General features: G+C 43.5%; 1 protein-coding gene across 1 annotated transcript in view; it reads left to right on the forward strand.

Annotated features, from left to right (window-relative positions):
* Positions 1–15,225, forward strand: part of APTX (aprataxin) — a 165,882-nt gene that overhangs the window by 109,178 nt on the left and 41,479 nt on the right. Inside the window, 2 exon segments of the mRNA XM_033918223.1 lie at positions 3,716–3,775; positions 12,356–12,582. Of these exon segments, the coding sequence (XP_033774114.1) occupies positions 3,716–3,775; positions 12,356–12,582 (287 nt within the window).

Consider the following 15,225-nt stretch of genomic DNA (forward strand, 5'->3'; position numbering starts at 1 on the left):
GTTCTCCTCCTTTTAAGGGGGAGTCCGGGCGCTCCGACGCTACTGGTGACTCGTGGGGGGTGGGCGGAGCTTTCTCTCGCCGCTACCCCACTCTGCCTGCCTTCGCCTGCTGTTCCTCCCTCGTGTCCTCGCTCTCTCCTAAGCCTCCTCCAAGCTCTCTCCTGGTGCCTGCTTGTGCCTGCTACCTCCCCGACTCGGCCCGAAGCAAGTGCCCTGGCGCCGCGGTTCTCCTCCTTTTAAGGGGGAGTCCGGGCGCTCCGACGCTACTGGTGACTCGTGGGGGGTGGGCGGAGCTTTCTCTCGCCGCTACCCCACTCTGCCTGCCTTCGCCTGCTGTTCCTCCCTCGTGTCCTCGCTCTCTCCTAAGCCTCCTCCAAGCTCTCTCTCCTAAGCCTCCTCCAAGCTCCTCCAAGCTCATCTCACCATCCCTTTCCCCCTGGAGAGAGGGACGCGTCAGGGCTGCCCGTTGTCACCGCTACTGTTTCTCCTTGCTATTGAGCCTTTGGCGGTTAAAATGCGATCGGATCCGGTTATTCAGGGCATACGGATAGGAGCGCGAGAAAGTCGCATTAATCTTTTTGCAGATGACATTCTCCTCTATTTCGAGGATGCTTCGCTTCACCTGCCCAGGGCCCTACAGGTTGTTCGGGGCCTTTGGGAATAATTTCGGGCCTCCGAGTCAACTGTGCCAAATCTGAACTACTTCCTTTAGCGTCCGAGCATCCGGAACGTTGGCATGATGGGCTTCCCATCCCACCTGTACGAAAGCCGATGCGCTATTTGGGGGTCTATCTGAGCACACAACCCTCTCTTATATAATCGCTATAATGTTCTTCACCATCTTGAGGCTATCCGTGCCCTTTGCATCAAGTGGAAGATTTGCCCCTGACCTTATGGGGGCGGGTGGCTTTATTTAAGATGGTTTTGCTCCCTAAACTGTTGTACCCTGTTACAGACTATTCCTTTGTGGATTACTACCAAAGATGAACGGACTTTTAAATCTATTTTGAGCTCTTTTATATGGCGAAACAAGGCAGCCAGAATTAGCTCCAGTACTCTATCTTTGGATGTCCGGTTGGGAGGTTTGAACTTACCGGATATTCGGCTGTATAATGTAGCGTCTTTGATGCGGTTTGTGCATGAAGGTATTACGGGAGAATGCAGATTTTCCCCATCGGGCTGGATGTCAGCATGGTGCGAACCTCACTCCTTTCTTTCCTTGCTGCATGTGGAGTCGCGGAGGGTGATAGGAGCGGGTCCTCGGTTCGCTTTTTTGCGTCCCCTGCGCATGGCGTGGAGGTGGTGGCGCCGGAAACAGGGCCGTACCCCTCAGGCGTCTCCTTTTCTTCCTTTGGTTGGTAATGCTGTCTTTCTTCCGGGGATGGGTGCCTCGGGATTTAAGCTATGGGAGTTAAGGGGCTGTGTCAGTTTACGCCATATTCATGAGACGGGGGGGGGGATTTTTCCTACCTTTGAACAACTCAGGGCCCGATGGGACCTTCCCGCTACTCATTTTTGGGCCTACTTACAGGTGCGCCATTACTGCTCTTCACTGGAGCGCCAATGGGGGATGCAGTGGTCCTTGGGTAGATGGGATGCCCAATTGGTGATGGTACCAGCACAGATGAACCGGCTAGCCACCTGGTACAGGGTCCTCAAGTTCGCCCCTACAGCACCTTATCTGGAGAGGGTAGCTGGCCTGTGGTCTCGGGATTTGGATGGTGACTATACGGGAGCCCAAGTGTTGGATCTTTTTGCCAATATTTTTCTCCTGGCGGGGCCTGCTGATCTTAAGGAAATGCAATTCAAAATTTTGCATCGTGCCTATATTTCTAGAACCCGGGGCAAGATTATGGGTCTCTGGGATGATGCTCGCTGTTCCCATTGCCAGAAGGCCCAGGGCACCCTAGTACATATGTTTTTGGAGTGTCCACATGTGGCTCTTTGGCTCCAGGTTCTTCCCTTTTTGGACGACCTGATTGGGAGAGGGGTGCCTAGGGAATATGGCTTGTTGTTATTGGGGGATCAGAGAGATCTTCTTCTTGGGGGGTTTACACTACCGCAGCGGAAATTTCTATACACTGCGCTTTTGCTGGTGAAGAGACTGCTGTTGCAACATTGGGTGTCGCCGACTCCGGCTTCTTTTCACCAGTGGCTCCAGAGACTGTTGGAGGTTGCTGCCTTTGAAATCCATGCTTACAAGGATGCCCTCTCTGGGGATCACCAATCTTATGTTTTCTTGTGGAGAGCGGCCAGACTGGCGGTGGAGGCGGCGGTTTCTGCGGCCTCTTCATGACTCAGTTTGTTTGTTTTTAATTTCCGGCACTGGGGCTTTCGACCCCTCCCCCCCCCTTCTCTCTCAGGCTGGTCTGTGTGGATGGTATGTATGGGTTGGTATGACTGGGGCTGGGTGGGGGGTAGTATGGGTTTCCTGAGTGTTGCGATTAATATGGTACGGTCTGTTTGAGTGGTGCTTGCTATTGGTTTGGTTGTGTGGTATGGATGTTCTGGGGTTGATAAACTAAATGTTTATTGCGGCTATGGCTTACTTTCCCACGGGAGGTTTTTCCTTCCTTTGCTTTCACTGTTGGGAGACTTTTGCTCCTAGTGTTCGGGCTTTGCTGATTTATTCTTATATTTTTTTTTTTTTGGGAATGTACCTGTTTGCCCTTGAATCTTTGTTCCTTATGTTTATTGGTAGTTTATGTCTGCTGCCCTCGTGGGCGTGTTCTCTTGTTCTGGATCTTTTGTTCATTGATTGTTACAGGGCTATTGGCCCTGAGTCTTGTATTGCTGTTGGCTGCTTTAACAATAAAAATTATTTACAAAAAAAAAAAAAAAAAAGACTTACTCCAGCCCATCTACACCCTCCCAGCCATTGAAGCCCTCCCCTGCCCATCCTCCTCCAAACGGCCATACACAGACACAGACCGTACAAGTCTGCCCAGTAACTGGCCTAGTTCAATCTTTAATATTATTTTCTGATTCTAAATCTTCTGTGTTCATCCCACGCTTCTTTGAACTCAGTCACAGTTTTACTCTCCACCACCTCTCTTGGGAGCGCATGGAGGGGGAGGTTAGGGAAGGTGGTTTGCCTGTATTGTTTTAATAGTGAGCCTGGCCTATACTGAATTAAGTCTAAACAAGACCTGACTATACTGAAACCTAGTGCTGAGAGAGTGAAGATGCTTTATAAGTTATGCTCAGAGAAGTGAAACTCTGAAGAGGGGGTGAAAACCCTCTCTTAGGGTAAGAGTTTACCGTCCAGTCATTGCATAGGAAGTTCAACATCCCTCTCTGAGAACTAGTGAGTAAAAATATGAAAAAATTTTCATTTCAATACTATACTATATCAATAGTATTGAAATGAAAATTTTTTCATATTTTTACTCACTAGTTCTCAGAGAGGGATGTTGAACTTCCTATGCAATGACTGGACGGTAAACTCTTACCCTAAGAGAGGGTTTTCACCCCCTCTTCAGAGTTTCACTTTCTGAGCATAAATTATAAAGCATCTTCACTCTCTCAGCACTAGGTTTCAGTATAGTCAGGTCTTGTTTAGACTTAATACATATATTTGGACTGACTTTTTGTTATAAATATTTTCCCTGTGTAGTGTGAACTTGGCCTATACTGAAGCCATGTTTCCATTTTCCTTGCCCTCCCCAATTCTTTTGTCTTGTAACTGGGAACAATATTGTCTTTTATGTTTCAGAGTCATACTGGGCATTGGAGCCAGGGCCTGAAGACCTCTATGCAAGACCCTACCATGCAGGTCAGAATTGTAATAATTGATTTGAATGCAGACAAACAGGCTCCACTTACTGTATAATGCCCCTTACATAACGTGACCATTAATTTTTTTCATCAAAATGGGACATCTATTAATTGTCAGTCCCGCCCTGCTCCTAATCCCGCCCCCAATTTCTTCCATTCATTTTTCATGTACACATAATATCTTATTAATTCATAATGGTAACCATAAATTTTTAAAAAAACACAAAGCACATTGTACACAGAGAAAATGTTAATTATCATTTATTATTTATCAATACCGCTATACGTCAAACTTACAGAAGGCCTAGTAGCCAAACTCCTCACCAATTATCTGGATGACCATAACATACTCCACCCCATGCAATCTGGCTTCAGAACCAACTTCAGCACAGAGACACTTCTAGGTTCCCTTATGGACACAATCAGACAACACCTCAGCACAGGGAAAAAAATGCTTCTCATACAACTGGACCTGACTGCAGCATTTGACCTAATTGACCATAATATCCTTCTGCAAATCTTGGATGCAATAGGTATCTCAGATAAAGTATACTCTTGGTTTGAAGGCTTCCTAAAATCCAGAACCTACAGTGTAAAATCAAACAAAGAAAAATCTGAACCTTGGTCAAACCCCTGTGGAGTACCACAGGGATCCCCACTATCCCCTACCCTCTTTAACCTATACACCGCCTCCCTCGGAATACATCTGGACAATCTAGGCATAACCACCTATAGTTACGCAGATGACATTACCATTCTCATACCATATGATCAGCCAAAGGCCACCATGACAAATATACTATATAGAACACTAGAAACTGTTACGACCTGGATGAAAGATCACAAACTTAAACTCAACCCAGACAAAACCAAATTCATCCTCCTCGAAAATGACAAAGTCCAAACCGTAACCAACTTAGAACTAAACTCAATCAACTACCCCATCCAAACCACCATAAAACTACTAGGAATGACTATAGACAGATGCTGTACCATGCAACCGCAAATAAATAAAACAATACAGAAATCCTACGCAATCATGAGAAACCTGAGACTAGTCCGGAAATTCTTTGAAAGAACACAAATCCAGCTTATAGTACAATCCCTAATCCTAGGACTGCTGGACTACTGCAACATCCTCTTCCTTCCATGCCCTGCTACTATGACCAAACAACTACAAACAATCCAAAATACAGCTTTGAGACTCATCTACTCATTGAGAAAACATGACCATATCACAGAAGCTTACATCAACTCACATTGGCTACCAATCCAAGAAAGAATACAATTTAAATTCTACTGCATGTTATTTAAAACCCTAAACTGAGGCAGCCCATCCTACCTGAACAACCGCCTCTCCAAGCATCCACAACCAGACACAGAAAAACGCATTCCCCATTCATACCCCCTCCGATCAAAGAAGTAAAACGATCAAAACTACATGACCGCCTCCTGGCCACTCAAGCCGCAAGGCTAGACAACCAGATCTCCAACCTTCTGATGACCACCCCAGACTACAAGACATTCAGAAAAGAAATAAAAACTATACTTTTCAACGCTAAAATTGACAAAAGATCTACTCTTTACTACCCTAGTAATGACAATTTTGCTTCCATTGTAACCCCCTTCTATAATTCTTTTATAAGCCGCCTTAATCTTAACAAACCGAGATATGTCAAAAGATCCACTCTTTACTACTCTAGTAAATCAATTGTTCTCCCTTTGTAACCCCATTTTATAAATTTTTGTAAGTCGCCTTGAACCGCAATGTAATGGCGGAATAGAAATCCCTAATGTAATGTAATGTAATATTTGGGGGGTTTTCAAAGATGTCAAGGCAGATGACTTTAAAATATGCAATGTCACCTCAGTAACTATAGAAAAATAGACAAATATAGTGCAAAATATAGACAGCAGATATAAATTCTCAAAACTGACACATTTTGATCACTAAATTTAAAATAAAATCATTTTTCTTACCTTTGTTGTTGGGTGATTTCTTTCTTTCCTTCCTTCTTTCTCTCTCTCCATCCCCTTTGGATCCAGGTCTCTATCTCTTTTCCCTCTGTTACCCTCCCCAGATCCAGTGTCGGTTCTCCTTTTATCTTGCCTCTCTCTGCTCTTCCTCAGGGTCTCTCCCCCTTTGTCTGCATCTGCCTCCTGTCTTTCCCCTTTGGTCCAAGCCTTTCTCTCTCTAGTCTTTCTTCTGCTTACAACCCCCCCCCTCCCCAATTTCTATGCCTCTTTCTCTCCTTCCTTTCTCCCTCCCTCCTTCCTATGCCCCCCTCACTGCCTTCCAACCTATGTCTCACCCCCTCCCCCAAAGCCTGCCTTCCTACCTCCCTCCCTCCCTGCCGTACCAAAGCCAGCCTGCCTGTCTGCCTCCCTCCCTCCAGAGCCCGAAGCCTGGCATACCGCTGATTCAAACCACCCACTCCCCCCCCCGCCACCTGCTGCAACTGAAAGAAAGGAAGGTCCAGGCGTCGGCCCACAAGCCTTCTTCCCAACTACTGTAATTCCCTCTATAAAGGAATAACACAAAAAGAAATTACGCACCTGCAGATTGTGCAAAATACAGCTATTAAGGTTATATTTAAGGTCAAAAAATATGACCAAGTCACGCCGCTATTTATCAATGCCCACTGGCTTCCTATAGAACATAGAATTCTTCTGTTAACATTTAAAATCCATTCTTCCAATTCCCCTAATTTCTTGAATAGAATACTGATTCCTCATGATCCCCAAAGAACCTTCCGCTCCATTTCCCAAAACTTTCTTGCTGTACCTTCCCTGAGACATATTAATACAATGTGACCATACATTTTTTTTTTTCAATTACCGCTCCCACTTTGTGGAATGCCGCTCCAAAGTATTTAAGAGAACACATGACTATTTCAGACTTCAAGTCTAAACTCAAAACCTACCTATTCAAGGATGCTTTTAACATTAAACCGTCCTGTTAAGATGCTCTCTTTCTCTTTAAACCTGATTGATTCATGAGATATCTGCTCCCTTCCTATTGTCCGTTCCACTTGTTCTTTTTCTATAAATAATGTAGTCTTACTGACTCCCTTCAGTCTTGCAATTGTTAAGTCTTGTTGTACCTTGTATTTTTTTAAATACATGTATTTTCAATATGGTATGTACATCCGCCTTAAAGTCTGATTTGGTGGTATAAAAAGATTTTAATGAACTTGAAACTTGACGTCAATTCTGACGTCGGAGAGGAAATTGCGGGCTAGCCCAATCACTGCCTGTCTGGCCCGGAACTTCATCTCCGACATCAGATTGATGTTGGGAAGAAGGCTTGTGGGCCGGCGCCTGGACCTTCCTTTTCTTCAGTTGCAGCGGGCAGCAAGCAGCAGCAGGCGGTGGTGGACCCGAGGGGGGTTGAATTGGCGATAGGCCAGGCTTTGGGCACTGGAGGGAAGGGAGGCACACAAGCAAGCTGTCTTTGGCATGGCAGGGAGGGAGGGGATACAATCACCTGTCCCATTGCCCACACTCACAGCTTCAGGACGCTGTCTCTGAAAACGGGACATTTCGGCGTCCCGAACTGTGTGTAGGGACAACGGGACAGGGGATCTAAAAACGGGACAGTCCCATTCAAAACGGGGCATATGGTCACATTACCCTTATGTCATATTCCCCCTAACTGTCCAAGTATCCTGTTATTGGAATACTGTATTTTGAAAGTAACAAAATGCTACAGACCCAAACAATCATTCTTATATTCCTAATAAATGAAGTAACACTGTTCTTTTCTTTTCTTCTCATAGTTACTTATCCATCAGTCCAACTCACATATTTCTAGAGCCTTCAGAAGCAGCATTCTAAATACAAAGTTTATAGAGTTTCTTTGCCACTGGGCTTCCTCATCGGCTCATATATTTATCTTAAATAAGTAATTTTAAGCTGCTTTATTTATATGTTTAACCTATATCCTCTATAATAAAATCCTAAGCATGCATACACACTTAGGACGGCATGTTTCCTGACAGTGTGCTGTGTCCCTCCATGTCGAATTCCATTTTCGAACACGGAGGCCGGAAACACGCCGGCGACTCCCCCCTCCTGCCCTTACTCACTGCCAGAGAAACCTCCATAGACATCGGAACGGGGGGGGAGGGTACAGGCGCCCCTGCCGGCATCTACTTCTCTCCCTCGCCTGCTCACCCTCCCGCCACGTTTCACTTCAAAGAAAAGCTCTGCGCTGTGCTGCCGCTGGCCTCACCATCTCTCCACTGTGGCCCGCCCTCTGACAACTTCCTGTTTCCGCTAGGGCTGGCCGCAGTGGACCACGAGGTGGTCGTTGGGAAGCGGATAGGTGCTGGCGGTGGTTGCGGTAAACAAATACTGGTGGATTAGCAAATTCCTCTTAGATTTCCAAAATAGACCAATTTTTAAGGATAATCTTTTTTAAAATACCACTCTGAGAGGAAAAAGGAAACACTGCTACAATTGTCTTCTTGTGTTCTAGATTGATATTGAAGTAACAGCTCCCTATTAAAAACTTTGCCCGTAAAAAAGCTCATCTAATGACATCCTCAGGATATCCATAGGTTCTAAAACGATCCATCATCAAAACTGCCTGAAATTTTAAAATCCTACTTAGAGGAGCACATTCTGCGAATCCGTAAGAATTGACTTGCTGGCAGACTCTGTTTCAAATGGGCTGGGTGAAAGCTATTGTGATGCAGGTAGGATGTTCATGTTGTGGTTTTTTTTATAAAGAGTCGATGATAATTTATTTTGTTGGCAAAAAAGATGAACATCTAAGAAATCAATCCAATTAGGCTGAAAAGTGATTGTAAATTGAAGATGCTTGGTAAGAGAATTCATCCAGCTGAAAAATTGCTGTAAATGTTCAGTACTTGTCCAAATGCAAATGATATCATCCAAATACCTCTTCCAGAAAAGGACATGGTAAAAAAAACTGTGACTGATAAATGTACTACTATTCCTCAAATTTTGCCACAAATAATGTGGCTATTGATGGGACCAATGGGGCCCCATCACTATTCCCTGAATTTGTTGAAAAAATCATTTTGAAAAAAGAAGTACAGAAAAACCTTGGATTGCAAATAACTTGGTGAGCAAGTGTTTTTCAAGACAAGCAAACCATTTTATTAAATTTTAACTTGACACACAAGCAAGGTCTTGCAGTACAAGTACATACAGTATACAGCCGATGGTTCTCTCTCTGACACTGAGGGAGTGTAGTGACTGCTCTAAACAAGCAAGGTCTTGCAATACAAGTAACTATGAGTATACATACATCACACAATCACAACTGAACCGATGGTTCTTCTTTCTCTGACACTGCAGGAGTGTAGTGATTGTTCTAAATGTGCGAGGTCTTGCAATACAAGCACGTGTATTATTTTGTATTAAAGTTTTTGGGTTGTGGAACGAATCGTCTTGAGTTTCCATTATTTATTATAGGGAAATTCGCTTTGATATACAAGTGTTTTGGATTACAAGCATGTTTTTGGAATGAATTATGCTCGCAAACCAAGATTTTACTGTAATTCTTATTTATTACTAAGGATGCCAAGTAGAGAATGACACGGGGAAAAAATTTGTCCCCGTCCCCGGCCCACCATCCTCTGCACCGCCCTGTCACCGCCATTCCCTTCACCGCTCCGTCACCGCCACTGCTACCCCATTCACCGCCCCGTCACCGTCACCGCAGCATACATTTATTCTTTCTCTGAGGTCTCCCTTTCCTGCTTTTCTTGAGCAATGCAATTTACCTTTTGTTCCATGTCAGGCAGTGATATATGAATCTCGTTTTGTGGAAGGTTTGCTGACTTAAGGCTTTACCGAAAAGGAGCAAGGTGTGTATTAGAGGGAAGAGAACAGATGACTCGTGGTTCTAATTACCAGGCCCCCTCCGCAATAACATTGCACATGGATATGAAATGATCCTTTTTCCAGTGCAGAAATGAACAAAAGGCTGTTACTGCATGATCTGCATAGTACTGTCCATTTAACAGACTGCAAAAAAATGATTGGGTCCTGATTTTCCTATGGTAATTCAGGATTTTTGCAATTAAATAAAGGATTAAATATCTCTTAAAGGTGGTGGGAAAGCATCTGGCCAAGCATTTGCAGGTTACCGAAAATGGCTGATTTCCTAGTCTGGGAATGGCACTGCTGTGTGTTCCATTCGAGCCCCCTGTGGGCATGTCATTGCATAGTGAGCATATTTCAATATACTAAGGGTATGATGCATAAAGCTCCATCAATTCCAGTTAAAAATGCTGGGTTGGGAACGATTTCCTTTTACCAGGCTATGCTCACACAACTAGTAATGCTGTTTGTACGGTAAAAGAGGAGAGGGGCTGTGCCTGGTACTTGCTTAGCAGAGCAATCGCTAGGCACAGCTCCTCTTCCTGATCAGCTGATCACAGCTCTTGAGCCGGCAGGGGACGCTGCGAATCAGCAGAGCAATCGCTAGGCACAGCTCCTCACAGCTCTTGAGCCGGCAGGGGATGCCACGAATCAAATGAGGAGCCAGTATATTGGGGGGCGGAGTCAATGCGGCAACGTGCAAGTCGGGTAGAGAGTTGGAGGAGACAGACCACATGGCGGAGACAAACATGGCCGCCGGAAAAAAAATCAAACACCCGGTCCCGAACCAAAGACACACGGTGAAGACAAGGTAAATAGCGGTACTTAGAAGGGGGTACATTGGCCTGTGGGGACAAATCTTTTCACCGTTTTTGTGGGCGGTGAAAACTTTTGTCCCCGTGTCTGCGGCGATTTGGCTATGGAGTCTCCATAACCCGCAGCCAAACCGCCGCCACGCCGCGGCTCCCTGCGGGGATCGCTCCCCGTGTCATTCTCTAATGCCAAGTCCATTAAGAATGCGTTGAGGGGCTAATCTTTTCATTATAATTTTATAGATCACCCCTAGTGCTGCCTCTTGAGATATTTTGGTGTATAAAGAAACGATATCAAAGGACACCAAAATCACTTGATGTGGAAGTTCAGTGTCACCAATTAGCTGTAATACATGAGTATTTATTTATTTTTAAAATTTCTATAACTTTTTTTCCAAAATGAGTTACAAGGAATTACATACATAAAATATTAAAAGTCAATACAAATTAAGAACAAAAGCAGGCAGATTCAATCTTATATAAAGTCAATTATTCAAAGAAATGCATCTACAAATAGTTGAGTCTTTAACATTTTCCTAAATGAGTTCCTCTCTCCCCATTTTCGAATGTAGGAAAGATTTCACTTGCTTTGCTCTAGATTGTAAAAATACATCTATAAATTGAGCTAAGGGTTCAAGAGCTGAATTTCTCACTGAGACTATGGGTGTTAACAAGTCCTTGTGTACCTTTGGAAGAAAATAGATTTGAGATGTAGTCAGATAAGGAGGACAAAGAAAAGATTTTTCTCTTGATGCTAACATCCCCACACGAAATGCTTCATCTACCTTCTCCTTAATTTGAGATTGTAAGCTACTTTCAAAATTACTTTAATTGTTCAGATAAGTGGAAATTATATAACTTTAGCTGTTCAGATAAGTAGAAATTATATAAATATATGTTAAACATATAAATAAAGCACTTTAAAATGACTTATCCTCTATAATAAAACCCTAAGTGCACATGCACACTTACGAGGCCGTGATCCCTGCCGCCGTGATGTGTACCTCCGTGGCCGCATTCCATTTGCGGTGCATGGGGCGGCTTGCGGTGCGTGCGCCGGCTTGGGGCAGCTTGCAGTGCGTGTGCCGGCTTGGGGCAGCTTGCGGTGCGTGCGCCGGCTTGGGGGTGCGTGCAGTGGATTAAGCGGCGGTTTGTCTCAGCAATGGCAGGAGGGTGTTGTGCGGGTGCTGTGAGGTGTCCCATGCTGGTAAAAATTCTACTACTGCTCCATAGGGAAGTGGAGGGGGATAGGAAAAGGGGGCTGCTTTGGGGGGAGGAGTGTGCTGAGGGGCAGACAGCTATCTGGGTTAGAGACAGAAGAGGGCCACGGAGAGACAGGCAGGCATGGCGCAACAGAGAAATACAGGCAGGCAGGGGGCCAGGGAGAGAGACAGACAGAAAGAATGACAGATAGGTGGCCAGAGAGACAGACAGAAAGAAAGACAGACAGCATCCAAGGAGAGAGAGGCAAAGAAAAAAAGACAGACAGACAGCGACCTAGGAGAGAGAGAGAAAGAAAAAAAGACAGACAGACATCTATTCTAGCACCTGTTAATGTAACGGGCTTAAAGACTAGTTTAAGATAAATACATGAGCCAATGAGGAAGCCCAGCAGCAAAGAAACTCTATAAACTTTGTATTTAGAGTGCCGCTTCTGATGTCTCTAGAAATATGTGAGTCGGACTGATGGATAAGTAACTATGAAAAGATGAGAAAAGAACAGTGTTACTTCGTTTATTAGGAATATAAGAATGATTGTTTGGGTCTGTAGCTTTTTTGTTGATTTATACACAACAGACTGCACTTAAATATACTGTATTTTGACCAGTTAAAGTAATTTTGAAAATAGCATGCAACCCACATGTATCTGTGCAGTAACAAATGCTGCCACATCTTCATGTTTGTACCAGGTTTATCAAGATGAAAGGGTTGTGGTTATCAAGGACAAATATCCCAAAGCCCGGTATCACTGGTTAGTTTTGCCCTGGGAAGCTGTCTCTAGTTTGAAAGCCATAAAAAAGGAGCATTTGGAATTACTACAGCACATGCACAAGATCGGGGAAAAGGTGGTACAAGATAATCTGGCTTCTGACAGTGTGACTTTCCGACTGGGATATCATGCCATTCCTAGCATGAGGTAAGAAGTAATAATATATTCATATGGTCTACATCAAGAACCTGATTTTTGTAACAGGACACCTCTATGAGAAGACCAGAAAGGTATTTTATAAGCCTGTTTATAAAGTGAACCTAGAATGTGTCTCTATTGTTTATCTGTTTTTATTAGTGATTAAAGCACATGCAAATATCTTCAAACTTCCATTAGTAAACAAAGCAGTATATAAAAAGGTTAACAATTGAGGCATATTCAACAATCACCCTTACTGATTCTTCCTTCTCCTCCTTCATCCATCGATACCCTGTATAGCATTTTAGTAATGTAAGTGGCCTATGCTTTTATTCTGAAATCCCATCCTCTGTCCCTTTCCTTTCCATAAACTCATAATAGTTGATCATTTTTACCTATTATCTCTTCCATCCATGGTATTTTAGGATCATGTACAGGCCCTAGGAGACAGGAGTGGTATATATTTGAACCATATCAACAAAATGTTTCCTACATTTCAATTTACGTTTAGCATTCTGGGTTTCCATTATTGAGGTCCAAAACAAGAAAAGAAACTGTGGACTCAATGTTCCTTGGTCAGATGATTTATTAGAAATATAATCCCCTATTGATAATGTTTTATTCTATACAAGCAGGTGCAATACGGACCCGACACGGTCCGTGTTTCGGCATAAAAAGCCTTCCTCAAGGGTCCTAAAATGATAATTGAAATATGACTATACTAAAATATTCTGTGTGAGTGATAATGAGGTGCCATTGTGTCATTTGGTTCCCAAGATATATAGAAGATTGGACAGTGTGATTGGAATAATAAATCATGAAAATGATTATGTGCCAATGAAGATGGACAAGTATAGTCGCCGATGAATGAGATTGTGAACAATGTGAATGGGGGTGATACATATGTGAGAGAGAATGTGGGAAAAATGAAGGGAGTGATGGTGCGAAAAAGATAGACCAATAGTCCAGATGATATATGGCTAGTGATGCTAGGACAAGAGATATTGAGATTCATACAATACGAAAGAACTGATGATAAAAGCAAGTGTTGGATAAATTTAAAAAAAACTAAATGTAAAAAACCTATATTAAAAAGTAATAAATAATGATGAGTTATATCACAATACACAGAATAAAAACCAAGTGAAAAACAGCTGCTGAAAGCTGTGAAATGCAAATAAATTAATCTTAAAAAATAATGCATAAAAAGCCAAACGGGATGGACGGGGGATGCTTAGAAAAAGTAAATGGCATACATACCAATCATGATACAAAAAAGAAGCAATGCCTTGCTAAACAGATTTAAAGATATTATGTATCAAAAAGAAGGCTGTAATGGAAGCAATGCAAAAAATGATAAGAACATAAGAATTGCCGCTTCTGAGTCAGACCAGTGGTTCCTCGTGCCCAGCAGTCCACTCACGCAGCGGCCCTTTGGTCAAAGACCAGTGTCCTAACTGAGACTAGCTTTACCTGCATACGATCTGGTTCAGCAGGAACTTGTTTAACTTTATCTTGAATCCCTGGAGGGTGTTTCCCCCTATGACAGCCTCCAGAAGAGCGTTTCAGTTTTCTATCACTCTCTGGGTGAAGAAGAACTTCCTTACATTTGTACGGAATCGATCCCCTTTTAACTTTAGAGAGTGCCCTCTCGTTCTCTCTACCTTGGAGAGGATGAACAACTATCTACTATGTCTAGTCCCTTCATTATCTTGAATGTTTCTATCATGTCCCCTCTCAATCTCCTCTTTTCAAGGGAGAAAAGGCCCAGTTTCTCTAATCTCTCACTGTACGGCAACTCCTCCAGCCCCTTAACCATTTTAGTCACTCTTCTCTGGACCCTTTTGAGTAGTACCATGTCCTTCTTCACGTATGACGACCATTGCTGGATGCAGTATTCCAGGTGAGGGCGTATCATGGCCTGGTACAGCGGCATGATAACCTTCTCCGATCTGTTCATGATCCCCCTTCTTAATCATTCCCAGCATTCTGTTCACCCTTTTTGCTGCCACCACAGATTGCACAGACAGCTTCATTGACTTGTCGACCAATACTCCCAAGTCTCTTTCCTGGGGGTCTCTCCAAGTACTGCACCGGACATCCTGTATTCATGTATAAGATTTTTATTACCAACATATATCACCTTACACTTATCCACGTTAAACCTCATTTGCCATGTCTCAGCCCATTTCTCGAGCGTGTTTGTCACATTGCAGGTCTTCACAATCCTCCTGCGTCTTCACTACTCTGAATAACTTTGCATCGTCTGCAAATTTAATCACCTCACTCGTCGTACCAATTTCCAGGTCATTTATAAATATGTTGAAGAGCACGGGTCCAAGCACCGAACCCTGCGGCACTCCACTCATGACGCTTTTCCAGTCTGAGTACTGTCCATTTACTCCCATCTGTTTCCTATCCGCCAACCAGTTTTTAATCCACATGAATATTTCACCCTCGATTCCATGGCTTGCAATTTTTCGAAGTAGTTGTTCATGTGGGACCTTGTCGAATGCCTTCTGATGTATATTAAAACAATAATGCGTATATGTCTGTGCCCCTTGGCTGAAATGAAACCACAACATTGAAACTAACAGCTTGACTGCAAAATGCTCTAGTGGATACAAAGACAAAAGTGTTAAACCATAATAA

The sequence above is a fragment of the Geotrypetes seraphini genome, chromosome 1 (assembly GCF_902459505.1).
Source record: "Geotrypetes seraphini chromosome 1, aGeoSer1.1, whole genome shotgun sequence".
NCBI classification, from domain to species: Eukaryota; Metazoa; Chordata; class Amphibia; order Gymnophiona; family Dermophiidae; genus Geotrypetes; species Geotrypetes seraphini.